At 44.6% G+C, this 25534-nt stretch overlaps 1 protein-coding gene across 1 annotated transcript in view; it reads right to left on the bottom strand.

Moving 5' to 3' along the window:
* Nucleotides 1-21652, bottom strand: part of CD99 (CD99 molecule (Xg blood group)) — a 34439-nt gene extending 12787 nt beyond the window's left edge. The window contains exons 1-2 of the mRNA XM_029998651.2: nt 21455-21652; nt 20471-21158 (exon numbers count right to left, since the gene is read on the bottom strand). Coding sequence (XP_029854511.1) covers nt 20471-21158; nt 21455-21652 — 886 coding nt within the window. The remainder of the gene's footprint in view (nt 1-20470; nt 21159-21454) is intronic.
* Between the last annotated feature and the right edge of the window lie 3882 nt (nt 21653-25534).

Genomic DNA, 25534 nt, shown 5'->3' with positions numbered 1-25534 from the left:
CCTCAGTAAAGTGAGCAGTTGCTAAGACCCAAATCTCAGTTACCTCTGAAGTTGTCCCTTTGTTCAGACTACACCGAGAAACCTCCATATTAATAGGCAAAAAAGGTCAAAGCACTCAAGAGAAATTTAAAACAGGTATTTGCATAGTTGTTCCTCAGACTTGAATTCTGGTTGGTTTGCTTTCTCAAGTACGTACATCTTGCAAGCTACAGTCCTCCAGGGAGGAATGCGTAAGACGGGACCTGATCAGATATTTGCTAGTCTAACTCTTAAGAAGGCAGGCAGAAGGATCTGCTGAAGATGCATGCTCCTCAAAACATTCTACCACAGTAGCAACCAGAGGATGGACCACCACCATCAGTCTCAAGGTTAAAGATATATTACTAAGTCATTGAATGTTACATTGATGGGTATATTTCAAGACCACTATTTCTTTTTAGAAGGAGTGGCAGAGGGAAAAAACAAGCACATGTACTCAACATTATGCTTTGGTGCAGCTGAAGTTTCACCTGGAGCAGAAAAGAGGCTGTTTGAAGAGTGTCCCACTGCCACCATGAAACTTAGTCCAAGAACTCTCTGAATGGTTCCAGTTGCAGTGGTTTCCCTCAAGAGGAGGAAACCAGTGTAAAAGAGTGTGCATTCAGTGACATTTCTATTTTAAGGGATTGTTTTCACACATGAACTTCATGGAGAAATAATTTAGGATGAGACTGCTGACTGCCAATCTCATATAAGACATGCTTTGAGAGACCAATAAACAAATCTGAGAGTTAATAAAAGAAAAAAATAATTCTATATTGACTGAATTATTCAATACTCTGCAACCACAATTCTGTCTTCCAAGCATCCAGCAAGATGTCAGGCTCTTCAAACACATTACTTAATCTCAATAAAGTAGCAGAAAATGTCAAAACCTAGCATATGAAACTCATTACGATAATCTGCAGTCTGAAGTGCTGGCAGTCTGCTTTCCCAGCAAAGACTAGGTGTTGTGCCACTGTTCATGACAAACCTTCATATGTCTTTAAAGCACTTGCTTTTACAACTGTACTCACTCAGCTCTTAGTATGGGTGGGTCCAACTAAACTAGAAGTTCTATTATTTAGACTGAAAGGAGAGAGGCTCAGTACCAGGGATTCAGCTCATTCCAGGGAAGAAACAATCAGACAACAGAGATAAAGCTACAGAACTAGAATAAAAGTAGTAGCAGGATCCAGGAAGAAGTCAGCAAGAATATGCTGCACTCATTACAGGTGTAAGGAGCACCCAGAGTAACTGAGCTTATGAGCATTTTCTTAGTCTAAGCAAAGATAATTGCAAATAAAGCAGATATTATATTGCATATAAAGCACAACACAGCAGGTATTTCTAGCTCTGTGCTGGCTTTGGCTGGGACAGAGTTAATTTTCTTCACAGTAGCTAGTATGGGGCTATGTTTTGGATTTGTGCTGGGAACAGTGTTGACAACATATGGAAGTTTTAGCTATTGCTGAGCAGTGCTCACACAGAGCCAAGGGCTTTTCTGCTTCTCCCCCCACCCCACCAGCGAGCAGGCTGGGGGGGCACAAGGAGTCGGGGGGGGACACAGCCGGGACAGCTGACCCCAACTGACCCAAGGGATATCCCAGACCATAGGACGTCATGATCAGCAGATAAAGCTGAAGGGGGAAGAAGAAGGAAGGGGGGACGTTCGGAGTGATGGCGTTTGTCTTCCCAAATCACCATTACGCTTTCCTGGAGATGGCTGAACACCTGCCTGCCCATGGGAAGTGGTGAATGAATTCCTTGTTTTGCTTTGCTTGAGCATGTGACTTTTGCTTTCCCTATTAAACTGTCTTTATCTCAGCCCACGATTTTTCTCACTTTTACCTTTCTGATTCTCTCCTCATCTCACTGTGAGGGAGGTGAGTGAGCGGCTGCGTGGGGCTTGGTTGCACCCACCCAGCTGGGGCTAAACCACGACAAGCTCCTAAGGGCATGAGCAGATTCAAGAACATTTCAGAAGTGTCTACACTATTTTCCTTCCATGTCCATAGCTCATACACCAGGTTCTTAAGAGACAGATCTTCAGCAGGCTGTCCCCAATAACCTGCACGGTTTGTGTCAGATGGGGGAAAACCAGCAGATAAAACAAAACAGCAATTGAAAAGCTGATGAGCTAGAGGGTATTCAAGAGAGCCAAGTAACTACGCAAATAGGAGTCCATTGCAAAGACCCATCACTGCTCTCCAATACTTACTGCTATGGTATTAGATTAGTCATATTTACATTCCACTGCAGAAGCCAACACGAGCTTTGGAAAGTTCCTCCATTAGTCACGTGTATGGCGACACACCAAGAAAGGAAACTCGTGATGAATCATCACAAACATAACTTTCTGACTTGAAGAACAGACTGCTTGAATTTTGTTTTTCTAAAAATGCTGGCGCTCTCCTCCTTCCCTCCCTCCCTCCCCAGCGCCCTGCGCACCACAGGGTGCCACACAGCCTGCATGCTGCAGCTGGTCTTCCAGTTGTAGGCCTACAGACCAGGTGACAGTGGTCAGCTTGTCCCTGTCCCACTGCTGGGAATTACCTGCCGTCAGTGGCTGACTTAACTTACAATCATAGAATCATAGAGTATCTCAAGTGGGAAGGGACCCATAAGGATCATCGAGTCCAACTCCCGGCTCCTCACAGGACTACCTAAAACCAAACCATATGACTAAAAGCATCGTCCAGACGTTTCTTGAACTCTGATGGGCTTGGTGCTGTGACCACTTCCCTGGGGAGCCTGTTCCAGTGATCGACCACCCTCTCAGTGAAGAAGCTTTTCCTAATGTCCAATCTGAACTTCCCCTGACGCAGCTTCATTCCATTTCCTTGTGTCCCATCACTGGTCACCAGAGAGAGGAGATCAGCACCTCCCCCTCGGCTGCCCCCCTTGAAGAAGTTGTAGACAGCAATGAGGTCACCCCTCAGCCTTCTCTTCTCCATGCTGAACAAACCAAGTGAGCTCAGCTGCTCTTCACAAGTCTTGCCCGCGAGGCCTTTCACCATCTTGGTCGCCCTCCTCTGGACACCCTCTAATAGTTTCCTAGAATCACAGAATCATTTAGGTTGGAAAAGACGGTTAAGATCACTGAGTCCAACCATTTGATGTCCCTATATTGAGGCCCCCAAAACTGCACGCAGTACTCGAGGTGGGGCTACACCAGTGCAGCGTAGAGTGGGACAATCACCTCCCTCGACCGGCTAGCTATGCTGTGCTTGATGCACCCCAGGACATGGTTGGCCCTTTTGGCTGCCAGGGCACACTGTTGACTCATGTTCAACTTGCCATCAACCCAAACCCTCAGATCTCTTTCCATGGTACTGCTCTCCAGCCTCTTGTTGCCCAATTTGTACATATAACCAGGATTATCCCATCCCAGGTGCAGAATCCGGCACTTGCTCTAGCTAAATTTCATACAATTGGTGATTGCCCAACTTGGGTCTGTCGGGCTGCCTAGCTGCTCATTTTCACGAAATCTGCAAAAATCTTGAGCTCAGAGAGACCTCTCTTCTCTGTAGTGTTTACATGAGGTTTGGCAGCCCTCTTGGGGGATGAGGATGCTGGTAGCCACAAGGGCATAAATTCTTGGGCAACTAGGCAAAAAGCAGTTTCTCCAACTTCCAGCAGGGAAACTGGATTTTATACTCCCATGTCTCGTGCTCCTTCTCCTTGGGGGACTGAAAACACAAGGAGTAGAAACACTCAACACCTGACCACAACAGAAGCTACAGAAAATACAGGAAGGCCAACACATTGAAACTTGTTCATGAAACACTTTAAATAACAGAGCAAAGCCATCACATCCCTTACAATTGCTTTTTAAGCTTATTAGCACTTGATTTCAATCCAGGTTTTGCCCCACCAGCATTAGTTATCTACAATAAAAGACTTCTACTGCTCAGTTCACATTCTGGCAGTTATTTTCCAACATATCCTAAGCAGGCAAAACCAAGAGAAGCAATTTAATTACAAAAAACCTGGGAGAAAGGTGACTTGGTTCTCTGTATCTTGCTGTAAGAACTGCCTTTCTAAATTTAAATGGTTTTTAAATGGAGAACCTGGAACATGAAAACCACTCGCTGAGAGTGGAAGAATTTACTTAAAACTGTACTCCTTCTCTCAGTCAGGGCAGAAGTTTGCAGGCAAAATCCCTCTGCATCAGGGAACACAGATGGGATGTTTACTCCCATTGCCAAACAGCAGTTTATAATTAGCCCTGCCTGGCGTCTCATGAAATTAAATCCCACACAGTTGGTTTCAAACCCTGTTCCTCCTACAAGTACCCACCTATCGATGCTGCTTTTCAAGTTTAGTTTCTCTGCAGAGCAAGAGAAAACAAAAAGCTTTGCATAAAATTCAGTTTAGAAGAATGAAGCCCCTTCCTACCTAAAGTAAATATGGCCCAAACACAAATCACAACTGTAAATCAGCCAAAAAACAAAGATAATTTTTTACATCTGGGGGTCTCTGCTTTCTGCACATCTGGAGTGTTCACTAATGTATCTGACAGGAATAAAGTCAGCTAAGTCTCCGCTGCAACCAATAAAAAGATTTATTTCCCTCTTCAAAAAGATGTGTAAGATTATCCTAATAACTATCATATTTAATTTTTGTACAGTGATCCAAAAGCTACTTCCCTAAAAAGTTACTTTATTTGTACCAATCTTGAAAATACAGTACAGAAAAAGTTAGGCAATTATGTGGCCTAATCTTTTTCTGATCTGACTGCTAAAAAATAGTTTTTAGACTAATCTGTGACTTATTTTAATATTTGAATTACTAACTATTCCTTCTATCCAAAACTGGCAATTTAATATTTTGTAAAAAGCCTACAAGGTCACAATTTGACTCAAAACTATTCACTTAAAGAACTGTAGTCATGTGAGGGTTTTTTAACAGAACATGGTAAAATAAGCCATTTACTGGGGAAGAAAAACCCATATTATGAAGCACAGTTTGAGGAATCTTGCTTGTCTAAAAGCTTCCCATGCACTGGGCAACTTTTGTAGCCCCTTTGAGTGGTAGAAAGTAAGAAAATACAATGCGGCTCTGAACAGTAGCTATAAGCAGAGTTTTCTGGGGAGGATTTCATATAGGAGTAAGAGGACAGAATGAATAGCTCTAAATCGGCAGAAAGCATACAGAACCACCGAGTCAACCACGACGCTAGAGAACTAACACAATGGCAACAGTCCTGCCAAATGCTGAGCTGCTTATCCAGAAACGAGAAGGGGTAAAAGAGGACTACACAATAGTTGCAAAAGGTCTATGAACACCTGTGAGTCCTTCAATCAAGCAGTGAAGATAAAAACAAATACTTGGCATCTTAATCACAACCTGCCCAGTGATGAGTTGTCTATCACAGTCTGGTTGTTTTCTTATAATTTGTAATTCTGCATGTCCATAACCAATGTGACCGCTTTTCCCTCTCAGCAATAGTTTGGACGCTTGGTGATTTTCTTCAGGTTACAACCCTCGGTGGCAAACCAACACCAAACAGGTCCCAGATCTGCTCCTTAAGCTTAAAAGGGCTTCCAAAGCACTGTCACTAACAGCAGCTTGGAAAGAGCTAAAGTATTTTCCGTGCTTCCAGGAAAGTCATTTCCTGCAGAGAGTACCTCCCCCACATACTCAAGATATTCAAAACCCGGCTGACCACGGTCCTGGGCAACCTACGGTGGCTGACCCTGCTGGAGCAGGGGGTAGGACTGGAAGGTCTCCTGAGGTGTCCTCCAGCCTCAGCACCCTGCGGTTCTGTGACCTGGGCCAATTCTAGTCACTGGACTAAATTCCTTGTGCTACAAAACTCATATAACTACAAATAAAAATAAATCACTCTGTCCCTCTGCAATTCTTTTTACAGATGAGAACTGAAATACATTGCTCTGTCTCATGAAGTTTGTAAGCGGAAACCTAACCTACGCTAACAGATGCTGTTAGAGGAAAATTTGGGTGACAGAAGCATGGCACTTGCATTAAGAAATGACAAGATTAAGTTCTGGGGGCACTGGGATGGGAAGCAGGAAGAGAGGAAGAGGATTTTGCAAAATATAATAAAGGTGCTGAATCCAGATGGCAACACATAAAAAGATACTGGACATATTTATTTGACTTTCACTCATTTTTTCTTACCTGTAACTTCAGGAGGGCCTGACCATGCTTCAAGACTGCAAATGTCATATACTATACTTATTGCTATTTCACCTAAGTACTTGGCCTTACCAAGCATAAATGTGTTACTAAAATTAGTGAGTGTTTTAATAAAGTATTTTCTAGAAAGCAAATACAAAGTTTCCTTTTGTGTAAATTCAGGGACTAGGCAAAATACGGACTGGCAGACAGAAGCATAGTCTTGTCTGCATTCCTGTGCAGCACACCCTTGACGAAGGCTGCAGATGTTTGATTAAATATTGCCTAGCCTTACATTATTTAAAGCCTGCATGTTGGTCCTTGCACCTGCGAGTGCTAGGCACACTGAAATTTTCAGCCTTCTAAGTTACTGGTCTTGAGTTCTTGGTACTCTTCCTCATAGCAGCCCTAAAACACAGAGACGTCACTGCATTAAGCCCAAAGTTACCCGATATCAGCAACGCCAGCCCCGGGGCCAGCACTGCCGCTGCCTTCTCTTGCACCAACAGAGCACCTGCAGAAGCCAGCCTTGTCCCTCTGCCCCGGGCAGGCAGGGAGTATTCCCTGCCCCTCTTCCCAGGTCTCCCGTGCCGGCGCAATCACTGTTCCCCCAGGGAGGCTCACAGAGCATGCACAGCAGGGCAAGAGACCTCTGCTCTCCGCCGCTGCTTCTTCAGAAACCTGTGCCAGAGTGGGACCAGGAGCTCTGAAGCAGTCTTAGGAAACCCTGTTCTCAAATCTCACCAAGATCAAGCGGGCACTGTGCACCTACTTTGCGTTCAGCCACTTTTGAAATTCTGCCTTGGCATAAGAAATGTCAGTAGTTAATTTTTTATAAGCCTAAGAAACCAAAATCCTTTAAGTACATGTTGCTCACAGTCTACAGCTTCAAAGTTTAAGCTGCTTGATAGACAGGACTTTAAGCTTTCACAAAGCTGACAAGCCTCGCAGCTACTACTCACATAGCCCAAATTTCCAGGTGCATTCTTACTGCAAGGCTCACGTTTCCTCTTGTTATGAAAGTTCCCTTCCCTAATTATTGTATCAATCGGTCTTTATAGTATGAAATTGTATTAACTTTGTTACTATATATTAGTTCATATTGTACACTGCAATGTAGTGAAGTAGTGGAATTTTACCGGAGACTTTGGTATTGTCCATACTTAAGTAAAAGAAACCAAAGGACAGCGCGGCCCTGTAAATAAGGACTTTATTTCTCGGAAGCTTAGTGCTGTCCCTGAAGGATAAAAGATACGCCTGGAGAACCAAGATAATACCAGCATCCTAGCCCCTCTAAAACCTCTCTGAAACCCTCCCAGCATTGGCTGGCATCACAGATAAGTAACTATAGCAAGACTGACTCCAAGGATATCTGGATCAATAGACAAGCAGCAAGAACGCTGCAGAAATATAGGTGCTTTGCAAAGTTTTACTATGACTAGTCAGCAGTAGCGTGGGTGTTAATGACTAGTCAAATCATGTTGTACCTGAACATTTGAAGGCTACAAGAACCCTGTGTAAAACCACATTTGAGGTGCCCCAATTTGGCTAGGACACCTCATGTACATGAACAAATATTTACCCTTGTAATTCTGTATTTTGCATCCTAGCCTTCCTCCTCAGTTGGCAAGGCCCAGTTGCAAATTTTCATAACACTCGCCAAAGGTCAAAGTCAGTATGTCAGCACCTCTCCCTCTTCCAGAGTCAAGGAATCTCGTTACTTCTTGAGGATTTCTGCACTTACACCTAGTAACAGTTTCAGCAGTTCTTGGCAAGAACCTTTCCGCAGTTGACCGACATCGTGAAACCTCTTGCTCTGAAGCATGTACTTCAAAACAGTGCACGTATCACAAGCAGTCAAAACTATACTTTGAAAACAGTGCGGCAACATACACACTGATGGCACTAAGATGGACACCAGAGGAGATGGTGGGGCTGGGAAGGGGCACGCTTTCAAAGCCCTTTGAACACTCAGTGTTCTCATCTTCATGAACAGATTCATAAACATTAAGCCTCCCTGGCATAACAACCCAAATAGCAGCCAGCACCAAAAATTAACAGTTAAGTACACTGGAAAGACTACAATGATAGTTAAATTTGAGACTAATCTTTTGATTAAGAAAACTGTTTTATCCAAGCAGGTTGCAAACTCTTCAGTATTGTGTAATTTAATAAAATCATTGGTTCTGAAAGTAACTACAGCCAACGCCATGTAACCTAATGCTACTTTATCACCCCAAGTTTACCTGTACTTCTATTCGGATAATAACTTTCTCCCCTCTTTGCACTGAAAGCCTCTAAATGCACCTGTACAGTTCAGTACCCTGCCCAGCCTTATGTGGAGAAAGGGCAAAGTGTTTTCAGGGCAACTGTGTGATCTCTTGAGCCACGACTTCAAGAGCTGCATGCTTTTTCTGCTCATCCCAATTCAGTAAAACGCTTTACACAGCAATAAAGAGTGTAAGATGACAGATTGGAGGCTTCCCTACCCACCAAGTGGTCAGGAAACACCAGCATTTTGTTTTGTCTGCATTCTTATTAGCTCACGCTCTGAATTTGCACCTCTGGTAGCCTCTTGGACTGGGGCAGGGAGGGATGGAAGAAAGAGCAGTCCCAGAGGGGGCTCGGAGGAAAAGGGAAGTGCGGCAGCGAGGCTCAGCTGCAGAAAGGTTAGGGACGTCTGCACTAGATGAAAGATGGTAAAATTTTAGCACAAGGAAGAAGGAATTATTAAGAAACCGAGATTTGTGATCTGGCAACCAGTGAAGTAAAAGCTCCAAAAATTCACCAGAGGGGGAAATAATCCTCATTCTGATCAAGGAAAAAGAATTTAAATTATAACTTATGATGAACAAGTAAATGGAACCTGGCCTTCCATTTAGAAATTCCTTCTTTAAAACAAAATTTAGTTGAAATATACACTTGCAAGGTGCACAGAACTAGGTCAAGAATACTCTTACTTTTACAGCAGTACACCAAAATGATGGCTCGTAATAAGCAGGACTGTTTTATGCCTGCTGATACTTGTAAACTGACAATTCATTTCACAGCCTGTTTCTTTTACCTTCCTCACCAGAAGTCTTACCAGTTCAATACAGTTTGTATAATAATAGCAAAATCCAAACAAAATCCGTAATCTAGTCAGAAACATTAACTGAACAGTAAAATTGACTTTGCTTTCCTAGACTCTTTTTCACCGTGGCTTGTTCAGTGATGGCTAAAAAGATTCTTCAGTATTTTCAATCTGCATACTTAAAAATAGCTACCTGCTTTTAGCAAAAGCTGTAGAAGATGACGACTTTGGGTTTTACAATGAGGGTTTCCTGTGGGGTAGAGGAAAAGGGGTAGAGGAAACCAGCACAGTGGTTTGCAATGATTCAACTCATACTTTAATCCATTGCTCTGAGACTGAATCAGTTCTGGCACTAGTCAACCCATTTTATAACAAAACCTATTGTTCTGCTCAAACTTCAAACACTTGAGTGTTTCAGTAGCACCAGTGACACTTCCTACAGGTATTTACTATTAAGGGACTAACTGAGACATAGTTGCATGAAGTGACAATTCAGTGAGCCAGGATTTTGCAGCTTGTGCTCCACTGCACCACACCAGCATTGGTATGGAAACGTGCAGACTAGCTTCAGCCACAGGATGTGTGATGTGACACCAGCCTGCTTCTCTGGGCAATGGGGAACGTGGCTGGAGAAGGCTCATTTTTTCTACTTCGACTTTGTATCATGTACGCAAGATTACTACCTAAAAAAATATTTCTGAAGGACAGCCACGCACACAGAGATACTGCATGCACCCAGGTCACTGTGACTAGTTTTAGTTGCACAAACCAGACAGATAAAAAAACTAAATAGATGAGTTAGAATCCAACTAAGTGGCAGCCACAGACACATGGCAAGCCAGAAATGTAGTATAGGTTTTGTCAGATGACGGTTTACTTTTTGTTTCTCATTTTTAAAAAGGTATTTTTTTTACTTCCCATCCTTCATTATTACTTGAGGAACAAGATAAATCTTCCCTTTTGTACCAAGGCTATGTTCTTAGTAGTTCCAACTTGTTCATGTGCTCAGCAAAACATCTGGAAGGTGTTCACAGTGAGACCATAAGCATTTCTAGTTCAAAACAAGTACTTGTGGAAGTACTTCTATTCTGCTATAGCTAGACAAAAACTTTTATCAAGAATTCTCCATGTCCACCCTAAGAAATAGTTTCACCATCTCCACTCTGATTCTGTATCACCTTCTAATGCAAACTGGATTTTATATTCCACTTGCAGGCAGCCATTACACATGCCAGACTTTAGTCTGCACTATAAATTTACTCATTTTGTAGAACACCACAGGAAAGCAATAGGAGTGGATGGCAATTGTCCTCAGGACGGGTAAGAATTGCAAGCTGAAGGGATCCATGCCTGGGTATAGGATTGGGAGTGGAGACAGTGACAAAGATGCAACGGCAACACCCAAGGGAAAGGAGTAGAAGCAGCAGTGGGCAGGGAAGAAAGAGGAGGAGGAGACTGCGTCGCAGAGGTCTGGAATGCAGAGAAGTTGTCAGCTCTCTACAGCCACAAGCTTCAGAATCACAGCTTTTGCCTGAAATTTTGGGGAAAAAATGTCTACCTCTCTGCTTAGTTAGCACAGTAAAGAGCTGGCCTTTACAGAAGGCCAAAATAGCAAAAAGGAAAGCTGGAAGTTTTTGCCAGAAGGGGAGGGAGGAGGGATGTTGTAAATCAGATTGCAAACTTGCTGACTAAGACAAGCAGGTATGGCTCTGATCCGGAGAAGTTATGTCTGTATAACCATTTGCAACATTTATGGAGGGAGAGGGCAGGGAATAGTTGGTGAAGTAGCTACTGAATTTAGGATTCAATTGCAAGATGCCTGGCATCCAGGATGTACTGAGAAACAGAGGCAGGCAGAGATTTCTGGCATCAAAGAGGGAGAATACAGACAGGCATGGATAGCTGGAGGCAAGGGAAGAAACAGTAGATTGAAAGATAAAGATAGAAATATAGAAGAAGATAGCCTTATCCAAAAGCTTTTCACATGGTCTTCCCCAAACCCTTCCCCCAAACCTTATCCTGAAACTTCTTGTTTCTAAATTTAAGAAGGACTTGTGTGACTCCAGAGCTGTCTGTTTTGTCCAACAATAGCATCAGCTCTAATAAAAATGGTATCCTACCCGACATATTTGCCTCACTTATTTTTAATTCACCACATAACACCACTACTACTACTATCACCACTAGCCCCTTCCCTCTTCACATAGGTTCAATATTTTCCTCCAAATCACAGGGAACAAACAAGTGGTGGTAAAATATAAGTCTAAACAATGTAACTCCATTTTTTCCAGATAGAAAAGGTTTAGAGTGTAGTATTTTTGTGGCAGTAATAAAAACAGTAATACTACCAATATTGCAAAGTATAACCAGGCTTGCAGAATTGGCTGTCCTGGAAATACCGGCATTTAACAGATTTTTCACTTTATTTTTCCTTCAGAATATTGGACTTCTTCACAAACAGAAAAGATGCAAGCAATGCTTTCTGTAGTTAAGCAAAAAAGCATACAAAGACAATTTTATAATTAAAATCTGATTTTTACCAATGAAATTGATGGGTGTTTAATAAAAAAGAACTTGGAAAGATTAACTTGTATACTGAGTCATAACATTTACCTGATGAAAGAACAACTGCTATCCTAAAAAACAAAGTTTGATTTTACCTAAATTAAAACTCTTTGGCTTAAAGTGAAATGAGCTTTGTGGATATATTACACACTTCAAGAAATGAATACCATTTCTAGTGAAAAATTTTGAAGAAACGAGATCCAACAGGAGTTTTATAGGACTCAAGCTATGAGGAAAGTAGAGCGGAATTAACATCTGCAGTTAATTAACAGTTGCCTCAGTCAAGAGGTTTTGCTTTTACAAGTACAGTTAAAGATGCCATTTCTTAGATGTTAACAGTATGTGGACTCTTCACAGGTGACTGCAATCTCTATAAAGGAAACCAACTGCATTTGTTACACAGCCAATGATGTTGTGTGATAAGACCTGACTTCAAATGTCAATGTTTACTTTCAAAATGATCTTTTTTCCCAAAACATGTTAGAATGAATCCTTCATTTGACATGTTAATTATGCATTTTAAAGGAACTGTTCTACATTTAGAAAAACTACTGTAAATAGACCTTATGCCACAAAGAACTAAGTTCTTGGACTGTCACAGGAATTTGCCTTACGACTTTTTGGAATTCTTTGTAGAAAATCTTCTGGATCCTGTTCTTCTGGGCTCCCCGGTCACATCAAATGCAGAGACTAAACCAGTTTAAAAGGAGTTTGTGATGACTATCACTGCAGTAGTTTTTGTTTTCAAGAGGTGAAAAACTTGCTTTCCTGCAGCAAGCAGAGAAATCTTTCCCAGACTAGAATTTGCAAGCATATGGAGAAAGCAAGCCTTTTTTTTTTTTTTTTTTAATGAAAAAGCAAACTAAAACTAGCTTTTATGATACCAAGCAACCTTCCAAACACTAGCTTTTGCAGTATTGGTCCCAAGTCTGCAGAAAAGCTGACTCAGCGCTGTTGCTGCCACTATCTGCTTTTGCAAGGTGGCACAGAGACCTCCTGCAGCAGCCGATAAGATACAGACAGACAGGCAAAGGGCAAGACACGCAAGCTGGAACACTGTTTCTCTGTATCGGGAATAACTTGCAAGGTCTGGGTAGTGGGGGCTGACAACATGGTGGGACTCCTGTTGACCAAGGAATGACCTACTATGTGCCATGCTGGAGGGAGCATGCTGTAGGATTAACAGCAAGGCCAGGGATAATACCAAGATTCCATCAGTATGGTAAATCTTGGGGAAAAATGCCTGGAAAGAATGGGAATTCTGCATGCCCCTGTCACAGATGCTGGGACTTACGGAATAGATGCTGCTCCTGAACGGAAAAAAGAGAAGGTATGCCCAAGTCAAACAGGAGGCCCTTCAGAGATGCAGCATTGCCAGCTGAGGAGTTGTGAGCACAGGGCAGAGTCGGAGCTCAGTTCCACCACCGCCTTCTCCTGCCCCAGCCTCCAGACCGCATACTGCTCTGACAATCCATCTGAATTCACTTCACTGGGGGGGGGGACCTGCTGCTGGCCTGGCAGCAGGTGCAGATAACCAAATTTATTGGGTTGTCTGGGTAAGGTGGCCAGGCACCACCTGGTCTCATCTACACCGTGCTCTAATGGATACTGGTGCTCAATGCACCTTATTGCCCTGGTGTAGCAGAGAAGATTGAGTAGTTATTCACAGAGTCAGTGGGGAAGACACGTGCCTGCCTCTAGTGGAAGGGAGCCTCAGTCTGATTAGACAAGATTGGCAGCCCCTACCTGTTGCTTCCACCCTGTCGTGGTTTAACCCCAGCCAGCAACTAAGAACCACGCAGCTGCTTGCTCACTCCCCCCCACCCAGTGGGATGGGGGAGAGAATCGGAAAAAAAGGTAAAACTCATGGGTTGAGAGGCCCCTGCCCTCCTTGGGCTTGACTTTCTTGACCACTGTAGATGGACAGATGAGACAGGAAGGCATTGGGCTTTTGGTGCAGGCAGTGTGCTTGGTACAGGAGGGAACCAGCTACAGGACTCTTACTGACCCCAGCAATGTTGCATGCACTGAGATAGACTCCTCTGTTCTTCCCTTAGCAACACAAATAATTTGCTGAAAGACATATTGAACTGATTAAGGGGCTGCTGGTGAGATTTAAAAAGTAATTAGTAACTGATTCCCTGGAAAAACAAGGGGAGGGGGGCTCTCAAACACATTTACCTTACAACAGTCCTGTTCAGCCTGTCCAGAAGCATACTGGAGAATGGCAGTTAACAACAGACGTCAGAGCTTTGAATGACTTAACTGCTGCATTAGTAGCGGTAGCTCCAGGCGTGCTGTAGCTCTTGCATGAGCAAGAAGCCAAAAAATATACCTGGTATGTTACAACTGATGTTGCAAACGCTTTCTTTTCAATCCCTCTGGCTGAAGAGGCAAGGCTCCAATTGCTTTCACCTGGAATAGTGTGCAATACGTCTGGAACCAGCTGTTGCAAGGGGTGGAAACACAGCCCTACCATCTGCCATGGCATCATCCACAAAACTTTAAAGCAACATATCTCTAGATGATTTTTCCACTGCATTGATGATGTATTGATTAGAGGAAAAACTCTTGAAGCAGTACTAAGTAATGGGCAACCAGGTAATCTTTATCTTTCCCAACTTGAGCTGCTTAGTCTGTGGCCAGCAAATCAACAATATGAGGAAGACTGAACTCCTCTGGCTATAAAATGCCCCAGCGTATGATGAGTTATATGCTGAAAATAACCAGTGGAGTTTGTTTACTGACGGATCCTGTAAAATCACAGCAGGAAAAGGGACTCCAAGCAGCTTGGAGCCCCTCCACAGGGGGAGGCTGCCATTTGCAAAGGGACAAGAGGCTGTCATCTGTGTGCAGAAGTAATGGCCTTCGGAGTTGCCTTGCAACATGCTCAGGAGCATCAGTGGCCCTGAGTATACATATACACAGACTCCTGAGTGATCACTAATGTGGTGCAGAAATGGCTCAAAGATCGGAATCATGATAACCAGCAGCAGTGAGGAAAACCACTTTCAGCAGCAGCAGAAGGGAAAGTAATACAACAGCTACTTGGAGAAACGTCTACGTGAACACACGGTGTTAATGCACATATCTGAAATTCAAAGGCAATTTGAGAAACGTAATAACCAGGCTGACCAGTTAGCTCAACTTGCCAGCATAGATTTACGGTGTGAGCACAAAGGAAGGCTACTTTTAGCCAGGTAGGTACATGAAACTGCTGCTCAGGTACCGGGGCAGAGAACGCAGCTTAAATTTGTCTCGGGAAGCCGTAGTGCAAGCAACTAGGTAGTGTGAGATCTGTGGAGTAATACAACACACTTGGGAAGTATGAACGATGAACCAGTACATGCAATGGGAGAAAGGGAAGTTTGAAGAAGCCTGGCAACTAGATCACCCCCTTCTCTTCAGCAACACCAGCAGGTGTCGTGTCCTCGCAGTGGCAAAGCTAGAAACGGGTTGCTAGAAGCTTTTCTACTTGGAAAGAAAATGTAGGCAGCACCCTAGATGGAACAAACAAACATATTTGTTGGCATGATGGAATGCAGCCTTGTCTAGACTCAGATAGCAGTAGTCATTTCAAAACCACAGCTGTCCAAGAATGAGGGGAAGACTGTGGAGCAGAGCGGGTGTATCATATTCCCTCTAATCCCCAGGCATCCGGAAAGGTAGAACAGTACAATGGCTTACTTGAAACCGCACTCCAGGAAAAGGGAATCTCACCTCTACGAAGCTGGGGGGGGGGGGGGGGGGGGGGGGGGGGCTAGTTAACATAAAAGTAGGAACCCATCATAACAGCCCTGCAGAAAACCATTTACCCCACGTTCAGCTGGGTGACAAAGTACCAGCCAGCCCTGGGACACCAGAATTGAGACACAAGTTAGTGTTTATCCTCCTGCAGCAATTGAAATCCCTAAGGAAGCAGTCCTTATCACTTAAGGACCAGGAATTACCTATGAGGTGGCCTTTGGAAAAGTGATAATGAAATTAAATATGTGCTGTAACGTATGATAAATAATCTGATTTTACTTCATAAACCATGCTGTGTGTTTTGGAGACACAAGATGTATGTCTTTGCAGACTAGATGCATGTCCAAACAGTTACTAGGTACACGTTGCTCAAGAATGTATGGGAGCATGAACTGGGCAGGGTTTCAGCAGTAGAGGGCTGCAGGGTGCCCTGTCTGGGGCTGTTCCGTGCTGCTTACAGTCGTGTCACGTTGGCATTGACACCGATGGTGTGCACCAAACCTTCAACTGGTCAGAGGAGCGCAGAGCATTCCTGCTTGAACATACATAAGAAAGAGCATCAGCCAGCAGGGACAGGAGACACTAGGAGATGGTCTGAGAGGCTTGCAGAAGCGACATGTGGCTGGAGATGTGCTCCGGGCAGGAGAGGTTCCATGCCAACGGGGTACGTCCCTGAGGGACTGCAGCTATCCACATCAGGGCAAGGACACCCCCGAGGGACTGCGGCTGTGGGCCACTCACATCAAGGGCACCCACACCAGAGCAGCAGCAGCCCTGAGGGACCGTAAGTGACCCTCGCTGGGGCAGAGACACCGAGACGCAAAGAGGAGCAGAGGGAAGTCAGCGGGAAGCAAGTAGGAGCAGCAGGAAGGAACCATTAGGAGAACGACGACCTTCCTGCTCTGCCCGTCACCTCACCGGAGAGGCAGGGCACGGGCTGAGCATAACGAGCAGCAAAAACCAGGGAAGCGATGGGGTGGGTAGGGGTGTTTGGCTTAAGCTGAAAGCAGGGAAGGGGGAGGACCTTAGGGGTTTGATTGATCGTTTTCTTTCTCCCAATTCCCAAATCCATGATTAGAAGTTTGTGTTAACCGACAGTAAGCTAATTTAAGTACAAGTTCCCCAAGTTGAGACTGTTTTGCTCCTAACATTGTCTCAAAACACTTCTACTAGACTCAAAAGATTATATTCCCCTGCCAGAGCATGGAAAAGCAGTTTGGCTAAAAGAAAGAGGCTTGCCCCTGGCAAGATGATCTTAACTGATGAAGATTACTATTATTACTGCATTTCACTAACACAGCTGTCACCTGATGAAATACAAGTTGATTGCAGTGAGAGATTCAAGACAGCAAGAGTTAAAGCAGAGTCCTTTCTTAAGCGCAGGCAACCCCATCACATGCACCAGAGCAACATCAGGAAAACATTGAAATTGGTCTTGGCTGGACAGCAGTAGGCTTAGTCACGCTTAACTCTTGCCAAGTTAAATCACTGTAACTATGGAAAGCTTAAGGATTGTTGCAGTGATGTCATTTTGATGTAGCAGCACAGTGGCCATTTTATATAAATAACAACATATAAAAAAACCCTCTCAGCAATTTCAAATTAGAGGAAATAGAAAGATGGAGAATCATGTGCTGCCCTTTTCACGTTCATGCTGCCATGTATGCACACTAGCACTGCTACTAATATTGTTCAACTGAAAAGAAAGTTGTGTGGTTGGGGTTTTTTGGGTTTTGTTGTTGGTTGTTTTTTTGTTTGTTTTTTTCTAAAATCAGATTTAAAAGGCAAACAACTCCAGAGCCCACAAAGCAGAGATCAGTCTCCAGGAGTCCCTGTGCTACATCCCTGCCCCAGCTGAAAGTGCCGTCTACTAGACTACAGACAGGCTCATTTCACCATCTTTCATCCAGCTAGTCATTTTTCTCAACACTGACTTGCCTCAACAAGAAATCAGGGGCACAAGTGTTTCCTTCCCTTTGCTCATAGCCCTGTAATTACAGCGGTCTTACGAAGAAGGGTTCTCCACCTGTAATTCACCTTAGGCTACTGATCTTAGAACATAGATACCTTAGCTTCCAGTGTATTTTGCTCACCTCCTGGTGTTCACTACAACTGTTTCTTGTGGCAACTGCGTTTCAATCAACAAGCTCTACCCAATTCTTGCAAGGATACTTAAAGCATATATTCTTGAGCCCAAACTCGAGATCCTCAGTAAGCAGACAGCTTTTTATGCCATGATCTTTCTACAGTAGATAAGGGAGACTTTTGAGCCTTGTGTCTGCATGCAGCAGTTTTCTGCCGCTCATCATGTATGGGGTTTTTTGTTTAATTCTCCTTCTGCTGTGCTCTTCATATAAATTGTACAGATCTCCTGTCTAATACTTTTTTTTGTTGTTGTATTTTGAAAACCAGATGCCTAAAATTAGACACTGGGCTAACCTGGTGGTTTTGCCGATGTAAGATGGCTGAGCCGGTCTCGCACCTCACAGCCAGCCAGAGCAGGAAGCCTCCTGCCCTCTCCTCCCCTGCCTCTACCTCATTTCCACTCTCCGATGCTCAGCCCTGCCACTCCCTTGTGCTGGCTCCGACACCCATCAAACACGCTGCAGAGCAAACTCAATGCACCAGATTAGTCATTTGCTGGTTTATCAAGCTGAATCATCTCACACAGGCCCCGACGGGCACCAGACCAAACACAGGAGGAGAGAAATGGAGAGATCCTGCTCCTCAGCAGGCACTAGCTGTCAGACTGCCTATAGAAACTGATGATATAAAAACTCACATTTGACCTTCCTCTGGATCCAGCCCCAATGATATCTAAACTCCAGCTTTGCCTGACTTGCAGAGCTCATGCCTGGCAAATGAGACAACACCTGAATACCAGTTGTGAGGTTAAAACTGCAAGCTCTTTTCCTAAGCAAACTCAAATAATAAAGTTCACCCTTGCTTAATAAGACATTCAAATCCTCGCGGTATGCTGAATGTTGTTTTAACACTAACAACCTTCACGTGCCTAAAATGGATGATCCCGTAAGAAGTTCTCTGTCCTGAGGCACAGACTTGTCTGCTTGAATCATGAAAGCAAGCAGTGCCAGTGAAACCAGTCACCTCCAAACCGTCACACAACAGCTGAATGGCTTATAAGGCAAGATCCTTAACTTTCTATAGCAGTTCTACAAATTCAGACTACAGACAGCCTACCAACAGTGAAATTAAGATTTTCAGAAGTATGTAATTCAGGTTTTGCCTTTATTTTAATTTAAGATTGCATCACCACAAATCTGAAATTCCCCTGAAGGGCCCCACCCTCCCCAGGCTGACATTCTCAACAGCTTTTGAATTCTTACGCATTTTGTTTAAGCAAAAAGTGTCCAAACTAATTATAACCTATCTACTTGGTTCATATTATTGGCATTAACCAGTACCCAGATAAATGAACCAGCTTTTTAAAAGCAATCTGTTAAAAACATAGCATAATTTTCCTCAGAATTCAAAACAAAACCCCGGAAGGCAGTTTTTGTGCACCTCTCTCCGGTGGAGCAGAAACCAGACAGACTCTCTTCACCTCCAAACTTCTTGGCAGAAAGTTTAGAAAGACTATTTTTGAGTGACTCCAAATACCTCCACATCTTAAAAGCATCACACCAAAGATCCTGCAGTCCATGACCATGAGGACTGCTTGCAGAGGCAGAGAAGTAAGTTTTCCACGTAAGTATGAAGATGATATCTAAATGTTAGCAGCCTGAATCATCTGTCAATTTTAAAGGTGGCTACTGTAAAATTGTACTATTTTTCCAAGAGCTCAGCTTTGCTAACCTAGCAGTTAAGATCACAATAAGGCCACAGCAGAAGAACTGAATTCAAGCAGGCTTGATGCCAAACTGCTTATCTGGCATCCTGCACGCAGTATCTACCTACAGCTTCCAGTCAAAGTTAGGAACAGGTATTTTTCCTTTTCTCTTCAGTGAAGAGAGATGTACGTTTTGAAGTGTTCCTTTTACAAAGCACCTGAAAGAAAATACCTAAGCATAGCACCAAGTAGGCTTATCAAAACAGTAAAAAAACCAAAAAAGTTTCTTAGAAATAAGTCATATAAATGGGAAATGACAGTTTACACTGCATATTCCAGTTTGGGAGTCTTCCTCCCAGAAAAACCTTGGTATTGGGAACTTTGCTACTTTTCTCCCCCCCTCAAACTGTTTCCTTATACCAAATACCAACGTGTTATTAGGTACACACCGTTTCGATCAGGGTTCAAGAAAATCTTCCCCGACACACACTGAAGCCGTGAGAAGCTTCTCAGAAAATACACTGGTGTGTTTTACCCTGCAGTTTTGCCATAATGATTTTTTTTTTTTTTTTATAAAGGCTGCTGTGTGACGGCAGACTTTCTCGTGAGTAACTAACTATCCGATGCCCTGGAATTGCCGTAACTCCGCTTTCTTTCCTAAAATGGAAGCCGAGCTCTAGCAGAGCTCCCCGCCGCCCCGAAACGCCCGCCCGAGCCTCCTCCAAGGACCCCCCCGCACCCAAGGGCCCTACTGGGGCGGGTACCACGAATTCACCGAAAAGACTGAAAACAAGACAGGGTTTCCAGTGCGGGAGGCGGGCAGAAAGCTCAGGAATACTTCTCCCGTTAGTTAAAAGGCAAAAAAACCCCCCACCCAACCCACAAAAGGGCTGGAGGGAGAGCGCGCCGTTGCCCTGCCCCGGACCGACACGGGCAGCCGGCGCCCGGCTCCCTCACGGCCCCCGCTCGTCCCGGGGCCGCTCCGCCGAACCCCCCGCCCCGACGCCTCCCTGGCGAGCGCTCGGCAGCCCCCTCCTCCCTCCGCGGGGTCGGCGGGCAGGGCGAGCCGTCCCTCCCCAAGCCCGGCGGGGCAGCGGGCGTCCGCGGCAGGACCGCTCCCCGCCCCTCCTCACCTCTGGCGGGGACCAGGACGGCGAGGAGCACCGCCGCGAGAAGGAGCCTCCACCGCCTCATGGCTGCTCGCCCCCCACACACACACACACACACACACACGCCGCCCGCTCGCTGACAGCCGCTCCCGCCACCCGCCGCGGCCGCTCCCGCCTGCCCGCAGGGCAGCGCCGCGCCGCCCCCCGGGGCTGGGTGCGCAGCGCGGAACACGCCCCGGCCGGGCGCTGTCCCTCCGCCGCGGGGGGAGAAGGAGGGCGAGGGCGGCCCGGCCCGGCCCGGCCCGGCCCGCCGGGGCTGCGCCTGGCGGGGCGGAGCGGAGCCGCCGCAGGGCCAGCGGCCGGCCTGGCAAGGCGGCGGGCGGCCGGCTGAGGGGAGCGGGGCCGTGCGCGGGCTGGCGGCGTCGCCGCGGCTCTCCTCAGGGTTGGGCGGGCGGTACCCCGCGGTGGCGGGCGGTGTCTGCCATTGCCGCGCCGCGTCCCCGGGGAGGGCCGAGCCCCGTTCGTTCCCCGGCGGGCTGAGGCCGGCAGCCGGGTTTCCCGTGTGGGCCGGGCCGGGGAAAGAGCAGGGCTTCGGGGCGTGCGGCTTGGAGCGGCTGAGCCCTGAGCGCTGCTGTGCAGCCTGCCTGCGGACAGAGGGAGGCACCGGCCCGAGGAGCCCCGAAAGGAGGCCCCGTTTTCCGGACGGAATTTGCTCCAGGGCTCAAACACTGGCCACAGGTTTTCACAGCAGAGGCGCAAGCTCTTGCACCGCTGCCGTCGCTTTGCCCGGGCGCTCGCTTTTCCCGCTTTTCCTCAGGAAAAGTTACCCGACGCTAAACGCGCTAGAACACCTAATAATCTTGGCCTGTTAACGAGCTTTTTCGCTGGTTGGACAGAAAATCGGTGAAGCAGCTTTGAGTTTTGTATTGGTGAGCGATGCCACCCTGGGCCTGCAGCTGACGGTGCAAATGTAAACCCGTGTGCAGTATGGCGCTGAGTTTTCTAAACCAATTTTGCTGGTGTGGGAAGATGAATGTCAAAGATCCCGTCTTCGTGTAAGTCCTTTTGTAATGGCCGCTCCGTGTCCTGTATTGGACGCGTTCGGTTGAGGGCCAGCCGGTCCCCCGGGTGCTGTTGTAGCAGCCTGAAGCGGGTCGGGGGGGGAACCGTGTCGATGCAGTTGTGCTCGGCTCTGCTCAGGGGCATGTGTGACAAAAACGCCTGTCCCAAATCCTGGTTTTCCGCTTGCCAAGTATGCGCTGATTATTGACAGGATAGTAAGTAGTCCAGTGACGCACAGTATGCAACTTAGAAGGTAACTGGTGGTGTGCAGCTGACTTGAATTCACTGGTCACAGGCCTGTTCCTTCCTCCGAGAGGTCTATGCCTCTTTAGCATTTGTAGGACCTTGCCAGCTGGAAAAGCGGAAAGTCACAGACTGAGTGAATCACTGTCACCAGTTCATAAATTGATGGCAATATTTTTCCCTCTTTGACGGTGCCTAGTCAAGTAACTTTTAGATTTAACCTGAGGCAATAAAAGAGTTTAACTGTAGTAATAAATTTAAAACACACTTAATCTTAAAATTGTGCTGTGTTTTAAATTAAGGATAAGATTTTCCATTGAAGTACCTGAGTGTTGCAGGAGTAGTACTGGAGTCAACATTACATTGTTGTCAGCAGCTTCCTTTTTTCTGGACTCCAAGCCTACATGGTAAGATTGAATATATGCACATGCATTGTGTAATCCAGCAGTATGGATCTAGTCATTAATGATATGTGCACATACACAGGAAATTATTAACATTGCTCAAAGGATGTCCTTTAACAGTGTTTGTTTATAGCTGTTGTTAAGCATCATCTAAGAAGTTGCTGTCTTGACAGAAAGAACAAGAATCAGTACTGTGCACTTCTCTATTTAATCACATCGCACCAAACCACTTTTTTTTTTTTTTTTTTTTTTTGCAGGATTGCAGAACTAACAGAGAAAGCCTAGGTATCTCACTGGAATTACCACGTCAGATCAGGTCCCTGTAGCTTCCTGTTTCCAAAATTAGTCTTTGTCAAAGTTACCATCTTCAGATGAGGTAAAAGCAGCCTCCTGTTAGAACAGATGTGAGATAACTGCACTTTGCACTAGAGCTAGTGGTTTCCACTTGGTTCAGTCCTGAGGCAGGGGTAATGTTTGCTGGCACTAGCGATTTTATGGCTACTAAATTTTCCAGGTTTATGAATATTGGGGGGGAGGGGGGTGTTCAATCTTGCTGATCTTTTGATCTGGAGATTTCACTGACATCTTGTGAAAATGAGTTTCATTGTTTGTGGTTACGAGCTCTTCTGTGTGTTGAATTTTGATTAGAAAAAAACCTGGGCTTTGTCATTTCACATGTAAAGCCAACTCATCTGTAAAAATAAAAATAATTTAGTACTAGGGCTGGTTATCTGATTGTGTGAGTAATATGCATAATCTGAGACCCACTTCTTCCAATAGCACCTATCTTTGGCCCGCTCAACCTGCAATGGTTGCCCTCGCAGGTCTTTTACTCTGTCTGTGTCCTGCTCATAGCCTCTACCAGGAAGCCTTTGCAAACAGCTCGGGCATTTGCCTGATCTGAAGATGCCTTGAAAGGAGAGAAGGTTACCTGAAGACTTATTTCTAAAGAACAGGATGTTTAAAAGACATCCACAGTCTTTGGTTTGGCCCGAAGAAAAATACAACTTACGCAGCAGCACAATGAAAGCTGGAACTTGTAAACCCAGATGAAACTGCTCAAACTTGAACAAACTCAGTGATATCAGCAGCTAAAGACCTGTCTTTGTAGCTTTCTGTGAGCTATGAAGATAAATGCTCCTTCCCAGTTTCCTCCACTTCCTCTTCTGAAGTAAGATCCTTGTAGCTCTTTTCCTGCCTCAGCGTAACTTTTTGCCCCTTTTACCTATGAGCTCTCAACCTTGCCAGAAACAGCATAGCTCTCCAGATGTTCAAAGAAGCAAAGGAAAGACAAATTGATTTTTATTTGCTAAAAGCAAAGTCTTCATGGAGCAGTTAAAACCTTACTGCTCTGTCCCCGGGGGGCACCTTTTGGAAGGAGAGGGCCACAGCCACTGCCAAGGGATGGTGAAGCAGATGGGCAAAGACAGCTCTAGGGAAAACAGAAAGGAGGTGGGCAGTATTGAAAAAGGTAAAATGCTATTCTTTGATGCACACGAGCGTTCGGTTACTGTTACAAAGTCGGTATGAATACGAAAACAACTCTGGAAATGACATTGCCTTTTTTGCTTTTACTCTTCACCAGAATTTGGCAATAGTCTGCGATGACTCTTTTTATTTCAGGTACAATGTTTCTGACACCAAGAACATTCATATGTAGGGAGTATATTTGGGTGTGTTGATGTTGTGGTTGTGGCCTCATCTAGCAGCATTCTTTGGATTTGTCTTTATTCTTAAATAAAAGTCAAACATGTGAAACCTTATTTTCTCCCAATGTTTTCATACTTGAGCTGTGAGAAGGAGAAGAGGCTAGTTCCACCAGCAAAGTTTCCTGTAAATAATGTTTTAGCAGCAAGTTGAAGTTTTAGGACCACAAACAAACTGATATGGTATAGTCAGTCAATACAATCGTGAAATTTTTTTAAAAGGATGAAATATGAAGCATGTATTACAAACATAAACCCCATTTGATCTTTGGTTAAAGACTATAAAAACTGCATCAAGTTTGTTTGGTTTTTGGTGTGTTTTTTTTTGAAGAAGCAGTGGTATTATTTCCAGTTCTAAGGGTATATTCAGAATAAGCCAGAGTCCAAAGAGGCTCCAGAATCTGCCATCTAACCTCTGCTGGTTCCCCTGCTGTGTGCTATTTTCTGATGCCCTCTGCTTTGCAGGACAGAAGAGACATTAAGACACCACAGCCTAAGGGTTTTTTCCTAAGGAAACAAATTAAATTCCTCTACAACCAGCCCGTTCAAGATAATTTCAGAAAGGAGTTTCTGCGGGAGATGTGTAGATCCTGAACAATGTCTGCAAAGGCCAATCACCTGGTCTTAGTCACCCTCAGCGTTTCCTGTGGTAAATACCCTTTCTCTGTTGGTACTGCTTGTTCCCTGCCAGTAGCCGCAATTATTGCAGTATGCCTGCATGACTTAAAGCGCCAGCTTGTATAGTAAGGTACCAAGGCCTATGGCAACTGAGAACCCATCTCCTTTAAATCTCATTCCGTTTCTACTAGTGTAGATATTTCTCCTACTATAACTATCAGCTGGGTATTGTTTCCTTTTCAGATTCCCTTCACATAGCTTTATACTTTGCTTTGTTGTTTTTTACCTTCTGGTAACATCTGTACATACTTTGACTATACTTCTTGTAGACTATCCAAAGACCTTTCTATGTCCAAAGTCTATTTCAGTTTTTCATAACAGTTTATAAAGAGAAATATGATTTTATAGATAATTTTTTGCATACTAATCTACATTTGAAGAGACATTATGCGAAAAGTTGTTTAAAAAGTAGCTGTATATTATATGACATGGATGCACTCCAAATTTAGTTCCATAATAGAACGTGCAGCTTACTGATTAATGGAATAACTTATCTCTCTTATAAGAATATTTTTTTTAGCATTATTGTATTTTATCAGAAACAGAGGGATATTTTATTTCCTGCATAACCCCTTTCAAGCAAATACAGCCTGCAGCAACAACCCTTAACATGTTCTTCCTTGGTTATATGGAGGCTCAGCTATGCTTTTATGCATACATCAGTAGAATACAGGAAGGCTGTCAACCAGATTTGTGGTAGTGATACACAGGCTATTTAAGCGTTAATTTTAATATCTATAAATGTAGATACTCACTGCTAATTATTTTCTGAGTATCTTTTCTTAACCAATACATAGATCTTGAGGAACTAACTTTCCTACAGTTTTCTGAGCAACCTCTTCTTTACTATTTTTCTCCCCTTCTCTTAGGAGTTTTCTTATTTAACACATGCAGCTGCAACCCTTTTCCCTTAAAGCCAAATTTATTTTGTTCTGGAATAACTCACACCAGTAGAACTCGAACAAGTAGCCTTTTATTAGAATCAGGTGTTACAT

The sequence above is a fragment of the Aquila chrysaetos genome, chromosome 23 (genome assembly GCF_900496995.4).
Source record: "Aquila chrysaetos chrysaetos chromosome 23, bAquChr1.4, whole genome shotgun sequence".
In the NCBI taxonomy this organism is placed as follows: Eukaryota; Metazoa; Chordata; class Aves; order Accipitriformes; family Accipitridae; genus Aquila; species Aquila chrysaetos.
This window is presented reverse-complemented; position numbering and strand designations above follow the sequence as displayed.